The sequence below is a fragment of the Orycteropus afer genome, unplaced genomic scaffold (genome assembly GCF_000298275.1).
Source record: "Orycteropus afer afer isolate SDZICR_OR568_19922 unplaced genomic scaffold, OryAfe1.0 scaffold00031, whole genome shotgun sequence".
Lineage (NCBI taxonomy): Eukaryota > Metazoa > Chordata > Mammalia > Tubulidentata > Orycteropodidae > Orycteropus > Orycteropus afer.
In genome coordinates, this window is record NW_006921618.1 from 12,096,823 (window position 1) to 12,124,453 (window position 27,631).

General features: G+C 44.3%; 1 protein-coding gene across 1 annotated transcript in view; it reads right to left on the minus strand.

The window, feature by feature from the left end:
* Positions 1–835: 835 nt before the first annotated feature.
* Positions 836–27,631, minus strand: part of RHCE (Rh blood group CcEe antigens) — a 48,753-nt gene continuing 21,957 nt past the window's right edge. Inside the window, exons 2-10 of the mRNA XM_007935741.1 lie at positions 26,367–26,553; positions 22,138–22,288; positions 17,010–17,157; positions 15,883–16,049; positions 14,053–14,190; positions 11,762–11,895; positions 7,128–7,207; positions 5,395–5,468; positions 836–862 (exon numbers count right to left, since the gene is read on the minus strand). Of these exons, the coding sequence (XP_007933932.1) occupies positions 836–862; positions 5,395–5,468; positions 7,128–7,207; positions 11,762–11,895; positions 14,053–14,190; positions 15,883–16,049; positions 17,010–17,157; positions 22,138–22,288; positions 26,367–26,553 (1,106 nt within the window). The remainder of the gene's footprint in view (positions 863–5,394; positions 5,469–7,127; positions 7,208–11,761; positions 11,896–14,052; positions 14,191–15,882; positions 16,050–17,009; positions 17,158–22,137; positions 22,289–26,366; positions 26,554–27,631) is intronic.

Genomic DNA, 27,631 nt, shown 5'->3' on the forward strand with positions numbered 1-27,631 from the left:
AACTTGCTACACTTAGCCCTTCATTAAACACACAATATCGCTTATATGATTTAAATCTCTGGTATTCTTTTCTATGTCTGCCATTGTTATCTGCCAGTATCTATGTTTTGAGTAATGCCTGGTCCTTAAGACACTACTCAAAGAAATGACTGTGTTGCTGTCATCCTACAGCAAATCAATCATGGTGAATTTCTAGATCCATGAATCTGAGAATTGAAGGGAATGCTAGGGGTTGAGGTCTACCCTCTCTTTTTACAGGTGAGAGAGTCCATCCAGACCATGGAAATCTAAGTAGTTTCTCCAGGGTCATAGAGTTTTTCAATGCTGAGGCAGTGAGTGTATCTGCCACCCCACAAGTGACCACATCTTTCTCCGAGTGCAATTCAGAATGTGCTCAGGGAAAGAATGACCTTGTAAAACTCCTAGAATAAAAGCATAATGTCTGCAAGGACAGTGAGTTCTTAATTTTTCCCTATTTTGTATTATCTGCTGATGTAGACAAGAGTTAACTGGGTAGTGCACACTATAAGCAGGAGAAAGAATCTAAAGAATTGTAAATAAAATGTAATTGAAACCTTAATTATGTGTCCGCACCCAAGAAAATATTTATAGCATCATCTTTAAGGAAAACATTTATTTAAAACCATTATTAAATGACCACTTAAAACTTAAAGTTTTTAGTCTTTTATTTACAATATCAAGTCTATCTCTGACCTTGTTTCACTGAACATAATGAGGCCTTGCAATAATGAGTGGTGCACAAAAAAATGTGGGAAACAGCAAAGGAAAGCTATCTTATTTTTAAACAGGACTTGTTCTCCTTGGGTACCTGAGTTTAAAATCCAGCAGCCAGATGAGGAAACTGTAAAATAAAGCAAACATTTTCATTACAGATGAACCCTTATACTCTTAAAATTTATATACATATTGATTCTGGCTTGATCTTTTGAAATTTGGGGTTACTTAAATGTTACCACAATGAAGTTAGAAGTTCTTTCATAAAATCCTAATTGGAGGAGTTCATGTCCTATAGTCTTTTGCAAAGATCATTGATAAATAATCATCTAGGTTCTGTTTGAAGCCTCCAGTTATAGGAAACTTAACTCTCAAATGCAGTGGCTTATCCATTTTACAGACAGTTCAAACTGTTAGAAACTTATACTGTGCTGCCCATTGGGCCTAGTTAAATTCTTTGGAGAAACAGAAAATATTTTTCCTCTTCTACATGACAGTCTTATAAGTGTTTGAAGAGAGTGCTCAGTTGTCCTTTGAGTCTTCTGCAAGCTGAATCTATCCTGAGTGCTTCTGTAGAACCATAGCACAGCCTGCCGCCCAGCATCCCTGCACGTTGAATAACCTGGGACCACAAAATTCTAGAACTGGATACCAGAGCAGCTAACACACATGGGCTGTTTTCTATGGACCAGTCGGTATGCTAGCATTTCACACATACTATTTCCTTAAATCCTCAACAACCCAGTGAGAGTGTTACTATTATCCACATTTCAGAGCTGGGGAGTCTGAGGCTCAGAGGTCACAGAGCTGCAAGCGGTAGAGTCCAGATCTGTCTGACTCCAGAGCACACTCTCTTAGAATATGGAATTTGATCTCATTTTGTAGATACAGAAATTGTGTCGCAGGAAAGTAAAATGACCTGCCTGGGGGCTCAGTTCAGGGCAGTGTTCTTTTCACTGGACCTCCCTGAGACTGGAAGAGGCAGTGGCAGCTCGCAATCTGTGCTCCTTTATTTTCAGAGCTGGCGCTCCTCATTTTGGTTGAACAGGCATTGGTTGGATACCTCCTGTGTGCCTAGAGCATCTGTTTTAATTCAGAGGCAGGGATGATACCAATGTGACAAGGCCAGATTTTAACAGCTTTGTCTAATAAAACAGCAAGAGGTACTCAACACATTTGGTTGTGGTTTTGTGCCAAAACTGATGGTGTTTATCTTTTTTGGCAAAAAATCTTAAATGGCAAATATTTGTTCAGAAGCCAGTGAGTGGTCTTCAGTAAATTGCAGGCATTTCAGAATCCATCCTACATGCCTAATCCCATCATTCTCCGTAACTCTAAGAACACTCATTTTACTGCATCGTTCACCTACTCAAGCCTTTGGGAGCTTCCAGTTGTCTGTAGGAGGGAATGCAAGTGCCTTTAGCCTGTCTTCCAGCCTGCTCTTCACAAACTACTGAGCCAGGTTGCTTTATGCTGCTGCTGTTTTTGCTCACAACCTTCCCCCAGCTTAGAGTATCTTTTACTTCCTGTCTCATAGTTAAATCCAACACAACTCCCAAGTTCCATTTTCTCAAGGCTGTGCATGACCTCTCTGAATTCTAGCAGCTACTGCCAGCATTACTTACACAGCACTGAACAGGTAGAGCTGTGCACACGGAAGGATCCAGTGCTCCTAAGTCATTCAATCCCTAGTTTCTTTGCACGCTATACAATGCCCAGCTCAGGGGCTTGCCCACAGGAGAATTCCTCACTTGATTTCAGAAAGGTTAATTGTAGAATTAATTTTAAAAAAGTGATGTCACTGGGTCCTTGTGTTTTGGAAAATACGAAATAAAATCTGTTCAGTAAAGTGAAATGAAGGAAGCAATTTAATCCTTTAGTGAAGACATAGGACACACACACACACAAAAGTGTTGTAAACTGAACTTTTATAAATTAGTATGTGGATTAGGATCATGATAAACTACAAGGAGATAGGGGATCAGTGTATCCAGCTCCTTGAGACCTAGAACTAGGTTTTATTTAGTTTTGTCTCTCCAGCACTTAGCACAGTGCCCGGCACATATTAGTTAATGCATTTTGTGGGATGAATTAGTGAGTGAATTTTAACAGACCCATCTAAGGAAGAGATGGATGCCCTTAGCAAGTGGTGAGGGCTCCATTCCAGGAAATGCCCGGCGTACATACTCTGAGCAACCAGTGAAGGAATAGTTGAGCTCACTTTAATTAGTCTATTCTAACCCTAGCAATCTGGTTCTATGAATAAGGGGATTCAATAAAGTTTAAAATGGATAGTTTATATATATTTTTTAAAATCACCCCTAGATTTAATCAGCTTTGCAAATTTGAATTCTTGCCTCTTTAGTGGGTTTTGGGCTTTTCAAATGCAAGCAGTTAAGTGCTATACTGCTGAGTAAATGGTTTTACTCAGCTGCAAGAAAATAATTCCAAATATTAGGGTCGTAGAAACCAACTCTTCTCCAGTAACTGCCACAACGCATGCACACAAACCTGCTGTGTCTTTGGAGCCAAGCCAACATCAATCCAAATCCCTCCTGTTCCATTTACTAGCTCTGTAATTTTGGACAAGTTACTTAATTTCTATAGGCCTCAATTTCCTCATCTTTAAGATGAGGATACTTACTTTCATGCAGGGTGGTTGTGAGGATAAAATTAGATAATGCTGAAATGCGTCTAGCACAGAATCAGAAACAGCAGGCCCACAATAAGTGATAACTATTAAGCTTATGGGAGCTCTAGTAGCGTAGTGGCTAAGGCACTTGACTGCTAACCAGAAATCTGGTGGTTCAAACCCACTAGCCACTCCTCAGAAGGAAGATGGGGCAATCTACTTCTGTAGTGATACTGCTTCGGAAACCCAAGGAGGAGGGGTCGCTATGAGTCGGTCCGACTCAAAGGTACATAACAACAACATTAAGCTTATAATGCTCCTTGTGGTTGGCTAGAGCCCTAGGAATAAACTTCTGCACTCCTGTGGTGCTTTACATTTTACAGTATCGTTTAGACATCATTACCCCATTTGATCTTTAAAGCAACCCCTTGAGGTAGAACAATGATAACTATTTTTATTTCACCCACAAGAGAGGTCAAGGATCTTGCAGAAAGGTGACTGGAATCCAGGTCTTCTCACCCCAGGTGTACACTCCCTCTACTTCACCTGCTACTGCAATGTTCGGCAAGATTCTTCAGATTTATTTGTTCAGCGAAGACTTATTGTACCTCAACTTTTTGAGTTGTGTATTCATCCTGCTGGTGGTATCTCTGTCTATAGTAGTTGCTCAAACAAATGCTTGTGGAATGAATGAATCAATGAAACCAGTTTTCAGAGTCCCTTCATGAGATCACCCTGCTTCTACTAAAGGGGCAACAACACTTGGCTGTGGTAGGGTACTGAGAGAGACTGGCTGTTAGGAGAAGCCAAGAGCTAAGGCTTTAGAGAGAAGCTGGTGCAAGACAAGGCAAGTTATATGCAATAACAGGGATGCATGTCAGAATAATTATGCTGAGTTAAGCCAGATAAAAAAAGACATAGTATAGGATTCCATTTACATAAAATTCTAGAAAATGCAAACTAGTGACAAAAAGTAGTTCAGCATTTGCGTGGGGATACGAGGAGGCAGGGAGGGGTTTCAAAGGGGCCTGGAGGAAGCATTTGATGGTGATGAACATGCTTATTGTCTTGATTGTGGTGATGTTTTCACAGGAGTACACCTCTACTGAGGAGCTCTAGTAGCGTAGTGCCTAAGGCACTTGACTGCTATCCAGAAGGCTGGTGGTTCAAACCCACCAGCCACTCCTCAGAAGGAAGGTTGGGCAATCTACTTCCGTAGTGATACCGCCATGGAAACCCAAGGAGGGGGCCTTATAAGTCGGGTCCAACTCGATGGCACATAACAACACCACCACCACCTATATTGAAACATATCAAACTGTACACTTTAAGTCGTGCAATTTATTGTATGACAATTATACCTCATTGAAGCCAGAAGAGGAGGACAAGAAAGAGAGGAAGGAGATAGGAGGAAGAGGGGAAAAAAGGAGGCAGAGGAGTGTTTGTCATGATGACAAACAGTACAATGTAACACAGAGACCCTGAGCAGCAGGTAGGTTGTTAGAGCACTTTCTCTCTGCTAAATGGCCCCAGACTTCTATACTACAGGTTTTCTTGTGTTCATTAGTCACAACTTATCAAGACCTGTGTTTGAGACTCAGCTCTGTGACTCGCTCACTGTGAGATCTTGGACAAGCCATTTTCCCACTCTGAGCATCTGTCAAATGAGGGGTTGAACTTGATGACCTCTGTGGTTCCTTCTGGCTCCTATATTCCCTTTGTTTCTAACCATTTGCCCACTTTGATGACTCCATAGGGGGAGTGGAAATCACAGTCAGTGGCAGTTGTCCCATCTCTGACTCTGACGACTTCCAGGCATCAGGAAAATATGGTAATCATTAACCACCTTGTGGCCAAGACACACACACAACAAACATGGATTTACTCCTTCCCCAATGCTCTTCATTTTTGTTTGAATCTCATAAACACCAAGGTCACATACATAACTAGATAACTTTTCAAGTTCATGAACTCAAATTCTATAATGGTAATAGGTTTTTTTTAAAAAAAAAAAAAAAAAAACTTACCTCCCAGTAAGCTTGGTCGTCAAAATACTTAGCTACATGAGGTCCTTTCCATATTTTGAGATTTAGAAGGAAACCTGTTTAAATTTATAATAATAAAAAACTTATAATCAAAACATTTGAAGCACAGCATTTGTTTCCTCAAGATTAATCAAAATATCATATGTCAACTATGATATCTCAGCACAAATCCTTTATCTTCCACAACCAGGAGACAAATTAAAACACTGTCTTTCCTTGACCAGCTTAATTAATTCTATAGTCATCTTCTGAAAGGAACTGGCAAGAACAATGATCCCTAAAGGATTTAGATTACACTGAGCAGTATACAAAAACCACGTATCTGACACCTTTCCCAGCAGGGAACAGAAGAAGGGTCACCTCCACATACAGACTATGTTCCCTTGCTTTGCTTTATTTTTCTTCCTAGAAAAATACCAGTATCTGACCAAACATATATTTATTTGTCTATTTATTACCAGTGTCCCTCACTAGAATGTCAGCTCCATGAGATTGAGGATTTGCTTTGTTCACTGCTGTGTTCCCAGTGCCTAGAACAATGTCTGGATCATAGTAGATACCAAGTAAATATTTGTTGAATAAAATAATATTATGGGTGTCCTTAGGAGTCCCTTGGCAGTACAAATGGTTAACAGACTTGACTGTGAACCAGAAGTCTGGAGGTCCTATGCCCTCAGAGACACCTCAGAAGAAAGGCCTGGTGATCTACTGAAAACTCAGCCCCTGTAAACCCTGTGCAGCACAGTTCTACTCTGACACTCGTGGGGTCACCATTAGTCAGAATGGACTTGATGGCAATTGGTTTCTCGTTTTATGGGTGTCCTCAGGGAGTAAAATGTAGGTTTTGGCATAAGGAGTTCCTTGGTCTTTTGTACAAAACTGAGTAAAATCGCCAGCTCTATGCTCAAGAGGCTACAATGTCACCCTCACCCCCTCATCCCTACTTATAATCTCAGGAAAGTCCCTTCCCTTCCCTGGACTTGAGAGTCCACATCTGAAGCGGATTATCTCTGAGAACCTTTCTAATTTGAAATTTATATGAGTCTGTAATCCACTCCCCCCCCATCAAAAAGTTGAGCCCTTTGCCTCATTTGGCTGGAGCTAAAGGACTTGGGTCGCTATGAGTCGGGGCCGACTCGACGGCACATAACAACAACAACAACAACAAAGGACTGAAGGAGCGCTGGTGGTTCTGTGGTTAAAACATTGGGCTGCTAACTAAAAGGGCAGTGGCTCGAACTCACCAGCCACTCCACAGGAGAAAGATGAGGTGGTCTGCTTTCTTAAAGATTTGCAGCCCTAGAAGCCCTATGTTGTTGTTGTTGTTGTTATGTGCCGTCAAGTCAAACCCAACTCATAGCGACCCCTCCTTGGGTTTCCGAGGCAGTATCACTACAGAAGTAGGATTGCCCAACCTTCCTTCTGAGGAGTGGCTGGTGGGTTTGAACCGCCAGCCGTCTGGTTAGCAGGCAAGTGTCTTAGCCACTATGCTACCAGAGCTCCCAGAAGCCCTATAGGGTAGTTCTACTCTGTCCTATAGAGTGGCTATGAATTAGAATCAACTCAATGGCAGTGGGTTTGGTTTTTTGTTTGGAGGTGGTCTGTTCTCAGGGCAGAGGATGGGTGTGCATACTTCCAACCGCGGGGCAGGGTGCACTCTGGGCCAGGACACTGAGCCCTGGGTCATGGTGCAGGAAGGGGTGTCATACACTGACCTGTCAGGAGACCAGATGCCACACCCATAGACACAGCCCAGCTGAGTGCCCCAGTGTTGATGAGCATCTGGTAGATGATCCTAGAAAAGACAAAGCAGAGGCAGTCACACTCTGGCACCGGCCTGCAGAGGTCATCTGGAACACACAGAACTGCTGGAGTGATTGTTAGTAGTGGTGTTATCAGGAAGGGCCATACAGAGAACAAGTATACATTCCCTAGCTGGCTCACTCCCTGTCATTTTCCTGAAAAAGCATGTAGGAGGGAAAGGGGAGGAAGGGGGAGTCTGGGATCTTCTTTGGCTTATTTTAATCCTCGGCTCCCATGGAAAATGAACTAGATGAGGAGTTAGAAAACCTGAGTTCATATTCTAGCTCCATCACTTCCTAGCTACGTGATCCTGGACAAGTCACCTACCCTCTTAGAGCTTCCCATTTCCTCATTAGGAAATTAAAGCTGATGGCAAAACTTGGCTATCAGACACATCTCCCCTGTTTTCCTCCCACGCTCCTTGAAAATTCTTCCTCTTCCTCTCTCCTTTAAGCCAACCCCAGGGCTTCATTGCAAACATGAAACTATTGGGGACCCTGAGATATTGGGTGTGGTTTTCCTAGGGCCCAATATACACCTGAGCATTGCCAGCCCCATTCTAGGCCCATGGGCAGTTGCATTGTTGTTGTTGTTGTTATGTGCCGTCGAGTCGGCCCCGACTCATAGCGACCCCTCCTTGGGTTTCCGAGGCAGTATCACTACGGAAGTAGGATTGCCCAACCTTCCTTCCGAGGAGTGGCTGGTGGGTTTGAACCGCCAGCCTTCTGGTTAGCAGTCAAGTGCTTTAGCCACTATGCTACCAGAGCTCCTAGGGCAGTTGCATAGAACAAGTTAATTTTTAAGACTTCCCAGGCTGTCAGCTCTACCATCTCATATCCCTTAATCCTCTCAATAGCCTGCTATGCGAGCTATTTGTGTCCCTATTCCGTAGATGAGAAAGCCAAGGTTAGGAAAGTGCACCAAGTGTTCCAAGATCATGTGGCTTGAAATTGGTGGGGCCTCGGATTCAAATCAGGCCTAACTGCAAAGCCCCACCAGGTGTTTCCCAAATTTCAACATTTTAGTCCATAATTGCATATGAGGGATACTTTTTTTTTTTTAACTTAATATTTTTCTGTAAGTAGACTTTTTACAAAAATAAGTATATTTAAAAGGAAACTTTGTGTCACTAGCATCAATGGAAGAGAAAGGGGAAGTAACTGGAAAAAGAGGTATAATGAAAACAAAACTTCACTAAATTCTTCCCAGATGTGGCAGCCCAAAGGCCTCATCGGCTACTGTCAAAGGGAGATTAGCAAGAGTTGGAAAGGTGGAGGCAGTCAACAGCAAATGGGCTCAGCTGTTAAAGGTTGGAAACTCACGTCTACCCAGAGGTGCCTTGAAAGAAAGGCCTGGTGATCTGCTTGTAACAAATTAGCCACTGTAAACCCTACAGAACACAGTTCTACTCTGACATGCATGGGGTCTCCATGAGTCAGGGTCGACTCACCAGTGACTGGTTAGAAGAGTGCAGACACTCAGCACCAAGTGGAAACTTTCTCTCTAATGGAAGCAAATGATTGAGAATTGGAAAAGAAGTAACACCTGCAGTATTTGTGAAACACACTCTTATGCAGGTTTATCTAAATAGGAAATTGGTAAATATCGTTTGTGGAATGAATGAAAATTCCATTGACTTACAAGCTCCATTCTCTCCATTCTTTCCATTATATCCAGACCCCTCTTGTTTGAAAGCAGAAGCATCAACAAATCATAATGGAACCACGTGTTGGGTATTTATTGCCCTCAGCCTTTTGTGATATATTACTAAATCCTCACAACAGCCTGGTGACACAGATCTTACTTTCCAATTTTACAAATAGAAAACTGAGACTTAAAAACAGAGTTTAAGTACTATGCCTATGTGTGACCTTGGTCCATCTGTCCCTGATGCTTGTGCCCTTTCCTTCCATCAGACCAAAGACTTTTTCCCAAGAAAGACCATCACTCTCACTCTACCCTTCCTGTTGCTAGGTCATTGCAGAGGAGAGAGACCAACTACTTTTTGGTCCTCAGCTAATTCATCCTGATGAGAGCTGAGTTGCAGAGATGTGCTGGAGCCAGCTCACACAGGCTACAGAGAGCTATGTTCACCCCTTCCTAAATCTGTGTTCAGTGATGTTAAGTTGGTAGCTTGAAATTAGCCACAGTGGGAGCATTTATACCATGGACATTAGCAAATGCTATAACTTAGGACTTTGTTTCCCTGGACAGCTGGTTGTTCGTCATTTACCAACACAACACTGGTCGACAACATTTTTTCTTTTTTTGCTACAGGTCAGTGGTTCTTAAACTTGAGCTAGCATGAGTATCTCCTGGAAAGCTTGTTAAAACTGACTGCTGGGCCCATATTTCTGATTGAGTACGTTTGAAGGGGCAGCCCAAAGACCTGCATTTCTAATAAACTCCCAAGTGATGCTAATGCTTTTGAGAGCCACTGCTGTGGGAGAATCACAGAATTTGGGATCCTGACAAGTAGGTGGTCCAGAGGTTACAGGCTGGCAGCCCACAAACATAATTTGGTCCATACAGTAGCTCTAAAAAATTTTTCTATTTTTGGCCAGTGTTTAGAGATTGGGAGAGGACATGCATGACTCTGGATTTCTGGATTCTCTTGAAATGTCATTAGATGTGGTGACATTGAGCCTGGGTCCCCACACAGGAGCGGAGGAGCAACTGCCCATGTTTTCCCAGTCTCTTCTCACTGGCCTCTTTTTTCACCTTTCCTATCTGGCCCTGGCAAACATCTGAGTTTGGACCCTTGCTAGGTCAACCCCTTATTGCAGAGAGGAGGACTCAAGGCCCAGGGAGAGTAAAGGATTTACCTGGCTAGTATAACAGTGGCAGATATGTTACTGGAGCTCAATACTTAGGGGCCTTGCCTCCTTACTCCAAATGGATTCTCTTTGTCCATGCCAAGAAGTCAAGGAGGGGTGTTTTACCCACCCAGATATGAGTCCTATAACTTAGGATGGTGGCATAGTGCCTAAGGCATTTGACTGCTAACCAGAAGGCTGGCAGTTTAAACCCACCTGCCACTCCTCGGAAGGAAGGTTGGGCAATCTACTTCCATAGTGATACCACCTCCGAAATCCAAGGAGGGGTCACTATGAGCTGGATCTGACTTGTTGGCAGTGGGTTTGGTGCTTTTTTTGTTTGTTTGTTTTTTAAATGTTGGAGCTGCAAGGGACTCATGAGCTCAAAAGGACCCCAGCACTCCATGACTTCTCTGAGATGCCTCCAAACACTATGAGCTCCTCATCATGCACTTCAGGTACTCCCCACCTTTACAGACAGCTTCCAGCCAAGTGATCTTGGGCAGATGACTTCCCCTAGGTATCATTTCTAGGGTATGATGGGACTTACCTCACAGGATGGTTGTAAGGATTGAATGAGATGATACATGTAATGTTCTCAGCACATGCCTAGCACTTAGACAATAGTCAGTGAAACTAGTGATTATAGTAACATTATAAGTATATCAATTCATCTGGAAACATCTCTCCCTGTAGTGTACCCAAGTCACTCTTTCATTTTTTCTAAGCTATATTACTGCCTCGGAAACCCAAGGAGGGGTCGCTATGAGTCGGGGCTGAATCGACGGCACATAACAACAACAACAACATATCCAGAAGAAACTCTGGTAGCACAGTGACTAAGATATCTGACTGCTAAGCAGAAGGTTGGTAGTTCAAACCCACCAGCTACTCTGCAGAAGCAAGACTGGGCAATCTACTTCCGTAAAGATTTACCACCTCAGAAACCCAATAAGGGTTGCTGTGAGTCAGAATTTACTTGATGGCAGTGGGTTGGGTTTGATTTTTGGTACATCCAGAAGGTAATGCCTAGTATGGCACATTGACCATTGCTATTCACTGTGTGAGGGACACAGTACCTAACTCAGGTCCAGAGCCCCATGCTCCCATCCTCCCTCTGCCACTTCCTCTTGGTGAGATCTCAGTCAAATCCCTTCTCTCCCTAGGCCTTGGTGTAAAATGATGGGATTGGACTGTGCTTAACATTTTCCTTGAAACCACGTGGGGGGGGGGGTCTGCCATCAAGTAGTGGCTAAAAAAAAATCAACAAATGACTCTTCCCAACCACCCTATGAGGAAGTGTACTACCATTATCTTTATTTACAATTGGGAAACTGAGGCTCAGACAAGTTAAGTAGCTTGCCCAACTAGTAAGTGGTGGAACCAGGTTTCAAGACCAGTCTGACTCCACAGCATACTCTTAAGTATGACCTAAACCAGAATCAGTTAAACAATGGACTCAACTGACTTGGACCTGACTGACCTTCTCTATCTGTGTTTTGATGGGCCTCAGAACTGTCTACTTTTGCCCTGCATCTAAGCTTCCCCCTTTGGAAAGAAGAAGTGGCCTAAAGAGGTGATGACTCTACACATGGTAGGAACTGGAAAGAATTTCTGAATCAGTTGGCTGAGGACCTACTGGCACTGAATGCATGCCCCCCACCTAAAGGATCTGGCATATTTCTTCCTGAGTTGGATGGGATGTTAAAGGGATGAGCCAAGTGACCCACATGGGAATCTTGGTCCAGGAGGCCTGAAGCATCATCAGCACATTGTAGGTGATCCCTCCAAGCAGACCCGGCAAGCCGAAGGTGTAGTGCACACCGCAGGTGTCATGAATCCCCAGCACAGGGTTGAAATACACCTGGGAACAAATAGCATCATAAGCAGGTCTTCAGGAGAAACTGATAATCCCTACCCACTCTTTTCACAGATCCTTGGCATCCAGGGCCACCAAAGGGGGATGGGCACTAGGGTTCACCTAAAGAGATACTCTCAGACTGGAATGTGTACTCATATCACCTTGTTAAAATGCAGAGTCATATTTTGTGAATCTAGGATGGGGGCTCAGATTCTGTATTTTTAACATTTTTAACATTAGGCCAGTGTTGCTGGTTCACAGACCACACTTTGAGTAGCAAAGGTCTAGCCTATGCACTGACATTTTGGGCTGATAATTCTTTGTTGTAGGGGCTTCCTTGTACATTGTAGGATGTTTATCAGCATTCCTTGTCTTTACCTCTAGATGCCAGATATGTCAACCCAGATGTCTCCAGACATTGCTAAAGTACCCCTGGTTGAGACTCACTGGTCTGGCCCAGCCTTGAGTATCATCCCAAAGGTGATATGGCTGGTTAGAGGAAAAGCCAAAAGAAAAAAAATTTGACCACACCTCCAGACTTCCAATTCAGGTCCTTCAGTCTCACCATTTAGCTTCCCTGAGGAGGCTAAATTTGGACCAAATACAAATCCCTCCTTAGATATTTCATTGTCTTCAGAATAAAAATCCAGGCCTGTCAGCTAGCCCAAAAGATACATCTGAGCCATCCCATCTTTTGAGGTTCTGGTTCTGCCATGTTCCACCCTAAACTACGCCTACACCATAAGAACTTGTTTCTGTTTCCTATTGGACTCAATGCTCTTCTCACCATTGAGTCTTTGTACATATTGTTCCTAATTCCTTAGCTAATACTACTTATTTGCCAACATTCAGCTGAGACATCTGCTCTGGGGAGCATTTCATGACCTGCCCCTGGCTAGCTTAGATGTGCTCCTGTAGCAGTTATCACACTGTGTTGTGTTTATTTTCCTCATTAAACTAGAGCTTAGGAAGCAGGATAAGTGTTAAAGCATATGTGTTGAATGGATGGATGGATTGATGGATAGATGAAGATAGATGAATGGATGAGTCATCTTTGAATAGTCCTCCTCAGTGATAGAGTCAAGGAAAGTGACACACAGAGAGGGAAAGTGATGAATACCAGGCTTGCTGATAACTTGTTATGCATTCTTTACCGTGAAGCACTTGCTTCTTTCATATCAAGCTTTTAAAGCCAGAGCACCTTGGTTTCCATTCCAAAATCAAGAAGCCGACTGCCCTGACTTAGGTCAAATTGAGCTGTTGCTAACTTCTTCCTTACTTTGGGTTGGAATTGCCTCCCTGAACATTCACTGTTCATCCAAATACAACTTCTTGTGCCACTCACACATTTACTCCTTTTTCCTTCCTCAAGCCTTCAAACCCATGAAGATTTGTTATCATGTCCTTTAATAGTCATCTTAAAAATGTGTTATAACCAATTGGTTAACCTAACCTAATGTTGGAGTATTCTGGTATGATTAGTACTTGTTGGGTCCTGAAGGGAGAAAAATCCATTTACTCAGAAGCAGGAAATCAGAAGTGGTCATGATGTAGGTTATCAGCCTAGTATTCCTTTTTCTGGGTGCTGCCCCTCCCACCCCCATCCACATGGTTCATTGGCAACAACCATGCATGTAAAACGTGGTCCATGCCCTGGCCATAGATGATTGGCTCATGGGTAGGTACATTCTCCAAGTTAAGCCAATGAGCCCCTTCTCCAAAGAATTTAGGAGTTGGGGCCAAGAGATTTCACTATGTGGTCTAAAAGAGTGAGAATGAAGCAGATACTCAGAGAAAAGCAAAGAAAGAGGTAGAGCAAGGATTTCTTAGGCTCCTCACAACACTCCAGTCCCTCGTGCTGGCCATTCCTGGGTCCCAGCAGCTTCCTTGTCCTTGGGGTCTGTGACACTCAGTAAGTTTGTAACAAATCCCTTCCTTGTGCCCGAGTTAGCATGAGTGGGTTCTGTGACTTGCTCCCAGCATCCTAATAAATGCATCACCCAACTCAGGAAGATTACTCACCCCAGCTTTGAAGCCAAACTGAGAAGGTGCCAATACATTCCCAGTGTAGCCCATAGCATCACAGGATGGGCCACAGTGGTCCCAAGGGTCTTGTTGGTCTAAACCAAAGCAGAGGATGTCAGTTGCCTAGCTACTTACTTGCAAGCACTTGGCTCCTCCAATGGAGATCAGCCCAGCCAGAAGGCCCAACATCATGGCCAGCCAAGGAGAAAGGATCAGGTGACATGGGGCACCCACAGCCACACCTCCTGCCAGTACAGCATTGTGGATATGAACCTGTAAAGAAATAGCTTGTGAGTGAATGAAGTGGGTTACAGAGAGGATACCCTTTTGTGCACAGTACTCAGCAAGCTCACAACAAGGCAAAACCATAATGTCCTTTTTGCTTCACTGATCCTGAAACCATCCCTTCTCCTTGGTTGAGACCTTCATCAATGGGCTTATCTCACCCCCATTCTCAGGCTTGGGGAGCAGTTACCCTGGTTTGTAAGCATTTAGGGATCAGCTTGAAAGTGTACGTTACTCAGCATCCTTGCCATCCTTCATGCTTAGGCACTTAAACTCTCTGATGCCTCAATTTTTCCACCAGGAAAATGGGAGAGTGCTTGCATACCTACTCAATAGGGTTATTGGAAGAATTAAATGAGTTACCACATGTACGACCCTTAGTACCTTGCACTGAGCGTGAGTAAATGCTCAATAAACATAAGCCATTGTTATTGCTTTTTATTACTATTATTGGTTACTTGACGCCTACACCATTCCATATGACTGGACCTAGTTCCAAAAGCTAGGCCTTGTTCCTGGGTCACATCTCTGCCATGCCCTTCATTCCTCTAGACCTGGGGCTTCGTCTTGCTCTTACTCTACCCTTCCCCCCAACTCTAACGAGGTGTTGGTACTTTGGCCTCTGGGACCAGCTGCAGAAAAGAGGGAGACTCTCAATAACATGGACTGACACGTGACTGCAACAATTGTTGCTCAAACATAGCAACAATGCTGAGGATGGCCCAGGACAGTACAACACTTGGTTCTCTTACACATAAGTCACCATAAATTGGAACCCACTTGACAGCAGCTAAAACCAACCAACTGCTGAACTTCCCTGAGGACCAAGGCCCTCACCTGTCTCCCTGAATATTCCTACTTTGTCTACTCCCAGACATGCTATCACCATGGAGCTCACCTGTGAGGACCCCCATCTCCCTTCAATGCTGGGCTTATGCCATTAAGCTATCATCTATCACCACACTCTGTCCACACCAGGCCCCCTGCCCCTTGACTTTCCCCCACCACCTCTGGCTGGCTGACCTCATGCCCCAATTGTCATGGGAACCTGTTTTGTCTTCAGTTCTAACTTCTCACCCTTCTCTTCCCACAAAACTTACATACACAAGTCCCCCAGTTCTGTTAATAATAGCAGCTAATATTTGCCTAGCACTTATGCTACATTAAGCACTTTACATGCATTTTCTTTTTATTCCCACTTCACAGATGAGGCTCAAAAAGTTTAAGTTGCTTGACCAAGGTTACATAGCTAGTGTAACAGACTTATTTACTTCTGATTCTGATAATTCCATTGTTGAAATTTCTTGAAGGAAAGGAGGAGAGTGACTAATGCTATTGTTTTATTATTATTATTATTATTATTTTTGTCCTGCTGACTTGCTCACGATAGCTGGTTTTAGTAACTAGAATCACAGGGCTTGGATTTGGGTCTGTTTGATGTCAAAGCTCATGATTTAATCACTCCCAAGAGAGCCTTTGATTACGTCACAGCCTCCTCAGTTGCAGTGTCCATGATGACACCCCAGTGCTCTCCCCGATGCTGCACATGATACTGCAGACATGGAGCAAGCTCTTTCCCAAATCATGGGGCCGGCACTGAGGATGGGGACATGAGTATGTGTGTCTGGCCTAGAGGACCTAAGTGCTGCCCAAAGGCTGCCTCCCCAGTTCCCTCCTTACCATGTTGATCTTTCCTCGGGGGTGAGCCAAGGCCGACACCGAGATGGCTGTCACTGCACTGACCGCAAGAGCATAGTGGGTGTTGAACACGGCGTTGTTCCTTTCTTTTGGAATGTCCAGCAGCGCAGAGTTGAAACTTGGCCAGAACATCCACAGGAAGAGGGTGCCTGGGGGTCAGAGCGGGCCACTGGCCAGAATCACCATTTCTGCTCCAAAGTCCTGAGCCTCCAGGGGACTTCAGATGAGAAGATTCCCAGGGCTAGCTGGCCTGTCACTTTCTAGCTATGTGACTTTGGGCAAGTCATATCTTCTGTCTGAATTTTCCAGATGGTAGGAAGTAGCTAGCATTTTTTTTTTTTTTTTTGCCAGCAAGAAAACAGTCCCAGAGAGCTGAAATTACCAAATCTTAGGCCTCTTGACCCTGCTCCATGATGGCCAAATGTTTATTTTTAAAAATTGATGGCTGCTTTGATTTGGCCCCATGGCCTGATAGTCATTCACCTGCTGTCAAGCTCATTGTCAGGTTTTCTCTAAGCCTCTCCCAGCTGCCTAAGGTCATCATTCTCACTGCAGCTTTTCAAAATGCAGCATTACTTCGGTTCTCTTCCTTTTCCCACCCTTGTTCCTCCATCTACTCTGGGTCCCACTTTCTTTACTTGTCCAATTCCCTCCTTCTAGTCAAGGGTGAAGGAGCTCTGGTAGCATAATGGCTAAGTCACTTGCCTGCTAACCAGAAGGCTGGAGGTTCAAACCCACCAGTCACTCCTCGGAAGGAAGGTTGGGCAATCCTACTTCCGTAGTGATACTGCCTCGGAAACCCAAGGAGGGGTCGCTATGAGTTGGGGCCGACTCGGCGGCACATAACAACAACAACAAGTCAAGGGTGAAAGGATTGGATACATTTCTTCCAGTCACTCCATAGAATATTAATAAAAAGAGGTCCCTAGATGAAAATGCTTGATTAAAAGGCATTAATTCAACCAACACTACTCTCAGAAGTGAGTCTTTATGGGAAGTTTTCAGACACCCAGGGCAGGTGTAGAAAGGAGTGATTTTTTTTTTTTTTTCCAACAGGGGCTTCTTTGAGCCTCTCAGGTATGTGATCACCCACCCCACCTTGTCCTTACCTAACATGGCAAACAAACTGGAGTTCGTTGCTGTCTGATCTTTCTCTTCTGCTTCCTTGGACAGAGGCTTTGAGAGGCACCAGGCCACAGTCAGCCCAAAATAGGCTGCAAACACATGGATGTGCATCATGCTCATGTGATTGTTCATCTGTAAGAAACCCAGCAGGAGCAGTGAGCACCGGCCTCCTCTGTCCACGGGAAAACCCCTCATGTTCCTTAGAGAAAGCTTTGCATGTCATGAAGCAAGTGGGACTTGAAGTCATGATGCTGGTGTTCAGAGCTTATCCAGCCCAGCATGCATTCCCCTTCAGAGATGGTCAGAAGGGAGCTATGGACTGATTCCAGGGAGGTCACTGGCTGGCCTTTATCAGAGCATTTGGCTTCCAGTTGATTACAACTCATGGTGAGCCTATGTGTGTCAGGGCAGAACTTCGCTTTGTAGGGTTTTCAATGGCTATGATCTTTTGGAAGGAGATCACCAGGGCTTTTTTTTTTTTTTTTTTTTTGCCGAGGTGCCTCTGGGTAGATTCAAATGGCCAAACTTTTGGTTAATAACTTAACAATTTGTGCGTCCCGGGTACTCTGACTTTTATCAGTAGCTCCTTAATGGTTGTGACAGAGGTCCACTTGTTGTTGTTATGTGCCATCGAGTTGGACCCGACTCACAGTGACTCCTCCTTCGGCTTCCGAGGCAGTATCACTATGGAAGTAGATTGCCCAACCTTCCTTCTGAGAAGTGGCTGGTGGGTTTGAACCGCCAGGCTTCTGGTTAGCAGTCAAGTGCCTTAGGCATTATGCTACCAGAGCTCCCAGAGGTCCACTTAGGTGGGGCAAAAAACCACAGAAACAGGCACTGCACTATTTCTTCCTTTTCAGTGGATTTCCAACTATTTGCATGGAGGCATGAGGGATAAACTTTGCAACATGAAGCAGCCAGATTTCCTTATAATACTGAATTTAAGTCCTCGGGAGATTCCAAATATATGCTGATTTTGCTTTATGAATATCAAATGTAGTGATTCTTACTAACACACTTACTGGGTTACTAGTAAAGCTTCTCAGCTGTGTCTCCAAAAAGATCCAGAATTGGCAGGATTTCTACTTGACACCACCTTGGGTTGAGTCACCATCACTACTACCCCAAATTATTGCACAAGCCTCCTAACTGGCCTCTCCGTTTCCAGCCTTGCCCCCTAACAACTGTTCTCCATGAAGCAGCCAGGGTGATCCTGTCGAAATGTAAGCTAGACTACCAAAGTCTCAGAGAAGAAACTAGGCTACAGGGCTAATAGCCTTCGCGAGTCATGGCCTCATCTACCCTGAGACCAGAACAAGTAGATGGTACCCGGCTACCACTGCTGACCACTCTGATCAGGGCCACAATCAATGGACCTTGATAGAATGGGAGAAAGTCGCAGAACAGAACTCAGATTCTTCAAAAGTCTAGACTTACTGGACCAGTTGAGACTGGAGGATTCCCTGAGACTATCACCCTGAGATACTCTTAAACCTTGAAGCAAAACTATCCCCTGACATCACCTTTTAGTGAAATGGTTTGGCACACAAAATAAAGGATCTCACCCATGAGCACAAGGCTCTATTTAAAATAAAACAAAAACAAAAACCTATATGAGACTGTGGTAGTTAAATTTGTATGTCAACTTGGCTGGGCCTGGTTGAGTGGCTGCGCAGCTGGTGGTAGTTATTCCCCATAATGAGACTGGCAATCAGCTCCATGGTGGGATCTACCACAAGCAGCTGAGTAGCTGCCTTTGGGATGTGGTCTGCTTCCTGTATATAAGGAAAAGCCTTGGGAATGGTCTCTAGCCTATGGCACACTTGGACCCTGCATGTAGCCGTGTCGTGTTCAGCAGCCTGCTATGCTCTGCCGACCTGGGGACTTACAATGGATTTGAATTAATGGCCTGCCATGTGGTTTGGTAACATGAGGACTATGCTATTTTATTTGTCTACCTTGGGCTTGTTAGCCTCAGCAGCCAGTAGCTGCCTGAGTAGAGAGATGCCTCTAGCTTCAGTGTGCCAGGAACAAGAGGCAGAGCTGAAGCCCAAGGTCAAGGAGCTTTCACACAGTTCATAGAGCCTGGCACTTGGAACTCAGACTACTAGCCTCCTGAACTGTAAGAGAATAAACCCCTGTTTGTTAAGGCCATCCCCTTTGTGGTATATTCCTGCCAGAGAGGCACTAGGGAACCAGAACAGAGACCAAAAGGTCAATAATTACTATAAAGATGAGAAGAGGACAGGGAAACGAGGGTTATGGAAATTGAACAACCAGGATGGAATTAAAGAGAGTACTGACATATTGTGAAAAATGGGGAAAAAAAAAAATGTAAGTCAGACCATGTCACTTCTCTGCTCAGAATCCTCCAGTGGCTTCCATCTTACTCCAAGTAAAAGTCAGCTTAGGACCTGCAGGACCTGCAGGGTCTACTCTCCCTCTAACCTCTCTTATTCACCTCCTGCTCTTATAGATTCCACTCCAGACACACCATCCTCCTCTCTCTTTCTCAGACCCATCAGGTATACTTCCACTTCAGGGCCTTTGCACTGGCTATCCTGCTGCCTGAACTGCTCTTATCCCCAGTAGCAGTGTAACAAGGGGAGGGTGGAGGGAGCAGTCCACCCTGGGTGCAGGAAATAAGGGGGTGCATTGTCTGTAGGTTCCCATACAATGTCTCCTAGGGGATGCCTAATACACATCTACTCTACCCCTCACCTTTAACCCTGATCCTACCACATTCAAACCTGAATTCTGGATTTTTCCTCCCAGATCTATTCTACACCAGTGCTCCCCATCTTGGTAAATGGCACTGTCATCCACTCAGTTGCTCAGGATCCAAATCTTGGAAACATCTTTGACTCTTCTCTTTTTTCATACCCCATGTGCAATCCATTGGCAATTTCTGTCAGTTCTCCCTTCAAAGTGCAGCCAGAATCCAGCCCCTTCCCACCACCACCATGGCAGTCAACCTGGATGATTGCAACAGTCTCCTCTCTGGTCTCCACTTGCTTCCACTCTTGCTCATTTCAAGCTATTCCTAACCCAGCAGTCAGAGAGATTTCCTTAAAACATAAGTCAAATCATGTCTCTCCTCTGCTCAAAACTCCCCAGTGTTCCCTGTATTTCTCAAAAGCCCCTGCTATGGCATGCTGAGGGGACAGCAAAGAGGGCTATGCTTTTTTAGAACATGAATCATCTTGTTTAAGGTCTCTGAATAGCACAAATAATTTTTTTTACTATTAACCAAATGGATTACCAAACAGACTATTAACCAAACAGACCCACCCAGCAGTGCCACAGAAGAAAGGCCTGGTGATCTGTTTCTGTAAAAATTGTAGTTGTTGAATCCGTAAAAGCTACAACCAAGCAAACCCTGTGGAACAGTTCTACCTGTAACACATGGAGTCACCATGAGTAAGAATCGATTTGATGACAATGGTTTTTTTGTTGTTGTTATTGCTGTGATCATCTTGTTTGATTAATTACTCCAAAACTCCTATAAGATAGTAATGTTATCCTCATATTATTAATATAATGTTATCCTCATAAACAGATGAAGGCAATGAAGTTGCAAGAGGTTAAATTGCCCAGAGTCTCATGGGATTTATGGTAGAACTGGGATGCAACTACCCCAGTCTTTGATTCCAAGTCCAGTATTCTTTCTCCTAAACCATCCTGAGGATCTGGGCTCCCCTTGGGCTCTTTGACTACCTTGCTGTGTGATCTTGGACAATCTCTTCCTCTCCCTGAACATCAGCTTCCTTCTCCATGAGATGAAGATGTTGGCCACATGACAACTCAGGGTCAGTGCTATGGCAGGGGAGCTGGGAGGGTCATTTGGCCTGAGCTCACCTTCACAGAGAGTCCCTGCCTGGTAGAAAAGATTACAACCACTCCTCTCTTATTGACATGGTTAAGTTCCAAAGACCAGATAATTAAATGAAAATTGGCATTATTTGAAATGGAGGATGACCACATCATTACATAACTGCCAAATCACATCATTACATAACTGCCAAATCACTGAGAATCATAGCCCAGCCAGGTTAACACATAACCTGAACCACAGCAGCCAGCATTCCTGTCACCTCACACCTTGGCATTTAGCATTTGTTATTGCCAGACATACATAGTTAATGCACAAAATAGTTGGCTCACAGATTTTTACTATTGTCAGAAATACAAAATGCTGGATGACAAGATAGCTGATCAAGAAGGAGTAGGTGTTACATAAGGAGCTCTGGTGATGTTGTGCCTAGGGCATTTGACTGCTAATCAGAAGGCTGGTAGTTCAAACCCACCAACCACTCCGTGGAAGGAAGACTGGGCAATCTACTTCCATAAAGATTTACCACCTCAGAAACCCAAAGGGGGTCGCTATGAGTTAGAATTGACTTGATGGCAGTGAGTTTGGTTTCTTTTGGTTAGGCATTATGTGCTTAGCTTCTAATTGAAAAGCTGGCAGTTTGAGTGCACCCAGGAACAATGGGAAGAAAGTCCTGGAGACCTACTTTGAAAAAAATCAGCCATTGAAAATCCTGTGGGGTCATTGAACAATTTGTATAGAAATTTTTGAATGGGAACCTAAAGTACTGTGTGAACCTTCACTGAAAACACAATAAAATATTGTTTAAAAAAGAAAAGAAAACTCTATGATGCTTAATTCTATTCTAACACATGTGGGGTCACCATAAATTAGAATCGACTTGACAGTAACTGGTTACTGGTTTTGAAAATAGCTCCAAACTTAAGCCTTTTGACAATCTCACCTATGAGATTACACATACAGTGACTGACATGCTGACTAGACTGAAAGAAGACGCTGGTCAGACAACTAGACAGCTTCACTCCCTTTAGGACTGTGGGAATTATACATTTCATAATTATCTTGCAAATAGCATAATCCTGCAGTATCTCGTTTTGAAAGTTAAGAGCATTAGTTTGCTGGGTTTAAACATTTGACATAGAGCACATTTTATAACCTCATTCGGGAGTGCTTTAATTTTTTAAAATCTCAGAAGTTGTACAAAATGGAGGTGGCAGTCCCCCACACTCCCCCTTCTTACCCTTCACCCTAAGATTCCCCTTCAAGGAGCCATGACTCACATCGAGGACTTGCTTGCTGACCATCCTCATGGTGCCGAAGGCTGTCACTTCCACCAAAGTCATCACCACCAGCTGCGCTAAGTTGACTTTCCCCAGGACAGCACCCACTGAGATCAGCACAGACATGGCGCTCATGGTGGCCAGTTGAATACTGGTAGAAAGAGACAGGCTGACGAGTGAGAGGATGTCCTCTCTTACATTCATCCATTCAGCAAACATCTGGTGAGTCCCTAGTCATTAGGAGATTTCTACCCATACAGGGGACATACTGAACAGTTGCAGTTTCTTTCATCCCCTTCTCCATCAGGACATCTTTGCTCTGTGTTATTGGTCAACACACACTCCTCCACACTGAAGATGAGCTGAGGTTCTCAGATAAGGTGTCAGGGTGAGTTAAGGAGGCTGACTGTTCACACAGGACCCCTTTCTGGGATCTCAATGGGGATTCTGCCCACGGATTCTTCTCGTCTGCCATCATCACCCACAGATGCTCGACAGAGGGCGCTCTTCACCTGCCAGCCCACCTGACATGCAGTCACTGCCATCCTAATCTGTGGTCACTGTCTCTCTTTTCCCTTTCCAGGGTAGTAGAAAGAGGCTGGGTTTGGAAGTAGGACAACCCTGGCTTCCAGGCCTAGCTTTTCCATTTGAACAGCTACTTAACCTCCCTGAGCCTGTTTCTCTATCTATACAATAAAGGTGATGGTAATATTGATCATAATACTTCTTTCATGCTGGTGGTGTGGGGATTAGCAGGACTATTGGTGCATATATATCTAGCACTGTGACAGGCACAAGGAGCTAACCCATGATCTAACTTATGAATAGACGCTGATATTATTACTTATATACTTCTTGGGTGTTTCAAACAGTTAAGCACTCAGCTACTAACAGGAAGGTTGGCAGTTTGAACCCACTCAGAGGCATCTCAGAAGGAAGGTCTGGCAATCTGCTTCCAAAAGGTCCCAGCCATGAAAACCCTATGTAGTGCAGCTCTGTGCTGCAACATATTGGGTCACAATGAGTCAGAACTAACTCAACGACAACTGGCACTGGTATTACCGCATTTTTCCTTCCCTGACAGATGAGACCCAGTGTAGGGAATCAGGAGGAGGCAATAATGTTGTCTTCAAGGTGCTTATGACAAGGCTGATACCATGAGGCTGTTCGCTAAAAATATCCATGACTATTATCAGGCGGCTAGAGGGGTTCACTGGGCTGAGAAAGGAATGTAGACTAGACTCATCAGGGAGGGCTTCCTGGGGGAGGTGGTGCTGAACTGGACAATCCATAGTGGTTAAACCAACCTGCTGTCCTCTGGGGCAATTTCCTCTGGGCCTCTCCTCCTCCTGGGAAAATGATGATTCTTTAACCACCACTACAACAATAATAATTTATCGAGTACTCTGTAATAGGCTTATACTCATATCACCTCATTTAAATTTTAATCCTCTGAGAAACCTCTGTAAAATGGTGCCAGGGTTCCATTCAGTACCGCTGTTTCAGAAAAGAGTGCATTGAAACTAGAAGAGGTAACATTTTTGTTGATGACAAATAGGAAGCACTAGCCCACTTGGCCTGGATCCAGAACCTGCACTCTGAAGTGTGGATACAGCCACCCCAGTGTTTGCTGCCCAAGCAGCTCAAGGCTTCAGAGAGAAGGCCAGAGAAGGGCGAAGGACAGGCACAGGGGTCTCATAAAGACCAGGAGTTACTTAGAATAAGGTACCACTTGATGTTTTGTCATGGCTCCACATGTTATACCTATCCAGAGTACTTGCAACTGTAAAAGGTGTGTGCCAGTGATGGCATCTGAGATCTTAGGGGCCAATTGGGGAAATGCTGAGACAGTAAAGCACAGTGGTTAGGAGTGCAGTCCTAGGCCACACTGACTGGACTAGAATCCTGACTCAGCCACTTCCTGGCTGTGTGTCCTTGGGCAAATTATTTAACCACTCTGTGCCTCAGCATCCTTGTCTACAAGGAAGAGGCAACACCTCTGCAGCTGTCATGAAGATGAAATGAGTTCATATATATAAAGAACAATAAGAAGGTAAGTTATTGCTATTATTTTCTAGAGGGAGCCCTCTTAGACCTTTCAAAATATAGCATTAAAAAAAAAAAATCACACCACTGAGTGGTTCCTTTTATTTTCCTGTTTTAAGAACTATTTACTAAGTCCTTAAAAACAAAGGAGGACAAAGATGAATAAGACGGGCCTTGCCCTGAAGGAACTGACTGTGCATGACTCAAGGCAGAACCAATTCAGTGCCAAGTCAGGCGGCACAAGTATGGTGTGGCCCTGTCCCTGGTGGTAGGCTTGGATACCGCCTATCAGCCCCGCCCTGGCAGGAACCCAGTCAGGAAGGAGCCCATTGTTCAATCTGGGAACCTAGTGGGAGGGGGGTTGCAGCTGGGAGGATGCAAGTGATCAGGGACAGGGGCAGGGGAGTTCACATGGGTTCTAAAGGCCCCCTTTTTTTTTTTTTTGTCTTCCTTAATCATATTAAGAGCAAATAGGAGGACACTTCAGGAGGGGAGAGTTACAAGGGAAGCAGCTTAAGATAATCCTGATTGTTAAGACTACTGGAGTCCCTGGGTGGTACAAATGGTTAAGTGCTCGATTATTAATGGAAAGGTTGGCAGGTGCCTCAGAAGAAAGGCCTGGTGATCTCCTTCTGCAAGGCTGCAGCCCTACGGAGTACCATTCTACCCTGACACATATGGGATCCCCATGGGTCAGAATTGACTCAACAGCTGGTTTGGTTCAGTTGATTAAGGCTATTTTAACAGGAGGCTGAAGGGTTATGTGACTTTCCTTCTCAGCCAAGCTGTCACTACTGTCAGAAGTCCCCCACAGTTTGTGCCTTTTGTCATTTCCCTAGTGGTTACTCGGGTTTGTTACTCCAATTTGCCTTTAAACCTCTGTTGTTGTTGTTGTTGTTATGTGCCATCGAGTAAGGGAAAATATGGAGAGTTTATTTTCAGGGACAATGGGGAGCAGCCTAGATTGCATTTCATACACAGCTCTGGAGTGGGCAGGAAGGGTTGCAGGGTAGGTAAAAGGCCATCTCCAACCTTTAGCTGTGTGACCCTAGGTAAGTGCCTTACTGTCTCTGAGCCTCCATTCCTGGGTATATATATATTTGTCAAGGGCCTGGCACAGTGCCTGGCTCGTGGAGAGATGTTCAACAGCTGGGCCCAGAGAGTTGGCAGGGTCTCAGAGAGGAGTGTAGGGTCACCTTGACAAGGGACAGGGTCTCTAAAATGCCTAAGACCCATCTTGCCACCACCTGGGCAGATTCAGAGATTCAGAGTTGTATAAAATCCCCCCAAAAACAAAAAACCACCCAGGTTTTAAGGAAAAATTTTACCAAGATTTTCTATTAAGTGCTAATGTCTTTTTAAAAAATATACAACTCGATGAATTCTTGTACATGCTCCTGTTAACATGCTATACACCTCCAAGGTTAAGACAGAGAACATTTACTGGACCCTGCAAGGTTCCTTTGTGTCCCTTCAGCACCATCACCACCATCCACAGCCATCGTGTCGATTCTGACTCATAGTGACCCTGTAGGACAGAGTAGAACTGCCCACAGGTTTCCCAGGGAACCCTGATGTAAATCTTTATGGAAGCAGACTGCCTCATCTTTCTCCTGCAGAGCAGCTGAACCCAACCTTTTGAGTAGCAGCTGAATGCTTTAACCACTACACCACCAGAGTTCCTTCCTCTTTTCCCAGGTGACCACCCTTCTAACTTCTAGCACCATGAGTTAGTTTTCTTAGCTCTTAGAATTTATTGAAATAAGTCAAAGTTAATCTAAGGAAAGGAAAGGAATGGCTATTACTTCTTTCTTTTCAAGAGACTGTCTCTCGAGATGTGGCATTTCTATTTCTTTTTATCTAATCTCAATCTTTCAATTTTTCTAAGAATCTATATTTATTCTATAATTTAAAAAAATCATAATCAATAATAAACAAGGAAGGATCCAAAGAGGGTTGTAAGTCTGGCCCCTTATAAAGCCACAGAAGTAGAGTTGCCAGATAAAATACAGGATACCCAGTCAAATTTTAATTTCAGATAAACAACAAATAATATTTTAGTATATGTAGGTATATCATGTATGGCATTGGTACTAAAAGGAGAGGGGGACATTCTAATTCTTCAAGAATGCACCCTCTTAGGCCTCACACCTTCAAAAACCCAAGAGCTACTATCTGGTTACCTGGACAGTTTGATGACCACCTTGCCACTGAAGGACTGGTTCAGGAAGCCATCGAGAAGGACTGCCCATTGCACCCCGAGGGCCAGCATGAAGAGGTTGAAGGCCACACTGCTCCAGCCAAATCTCCGCAAAGATGAGGTGAGGAAGCCCAAGCCAAGGGCTGCCATGACGGTAATATTCTGGAAGACTGCACCGGGAGAGGTAGAGGAGGAGGAGAAGGAGGAAGCAGACAAGATGGAGGGCTGTGTGAAAATAGAGTTTTTAAGTGTCCTTGGTCAAGTTACTTCACTTCTTTGAGCCTCAGTTTCCTCATGTGAATAAAGAGGATGGTACATATATATACTCTGCAGGGTTGAGGTAAGGATGAAATGAGTTAATGCTGGTTAAGCAATTAAGGGAGGTCTGGCCCATAATGAGTGCTCAGGAAGTAAGCAATTATTATTATTATTAAGTGTAATAGTATCAGCTAGGGTAAAGGAGCCATGGTGGTATAAAGGTTAAGTGCTCAGCTGCTAACAGAAAGGTTGGCAATTAGAATCCCCCCAGCAACTCTGGGGGAGAAAGACCTGAACATCTTCCCCTTGTAAAGAGAACAGCCCAGAAAACTGTATGGGGCAGTTCTACTCTGTCACACCGGGTCACTATGGGTCAAATAGACTCAGAACCACCTCACGAAGTATTGGGACCAGTGCTTGGCACATAATTGACACTTAGTAAAAGTAATTACAGTTGTTATTGGTGATCAGCTTTAACTCCCTGATCATATGCATGAGAAAATAAAGGCAAAGAAGCTGAGTGACTTGACCCAGGTCACACAGAGAGAAGGAGGGCAGAGGCAGGCCCATAGCCTCCATAGGCAGGAACCAAAGTATCTTAGTAGAAAATAGCCCTCTCCCTTTCCCACCTGCTGTGAGGGATCAGGTGAGCCAGTACAAAGCACAGGTTCATTTGGGTGACTTCCTTTTTTGGCTTTATACTCCAAGCAGAGGCTACTGTGCAGGTGAGTGGAGGCATGGTAAGAGGCTTACCTGGTGCAGGGAGGAAGGAGTCCAGCAGGGAAAAGGGTGAGGGTTTGACAGAATTCTAGTTTTGAAAAATAATCAGCATCTTGGGCTTAAGAACTAGATGGCCTGGACTTAAATCAGGGCTCTGGCACTTTCTAGCTGTGAGGTCTTTAGTGATTTAACCTCTCTGAGCTTTAATATCAGTCTAACACTCTGGTAGCATAGTGCCTAAGGCACTTGACTGCTCACCAGAATGCTGGC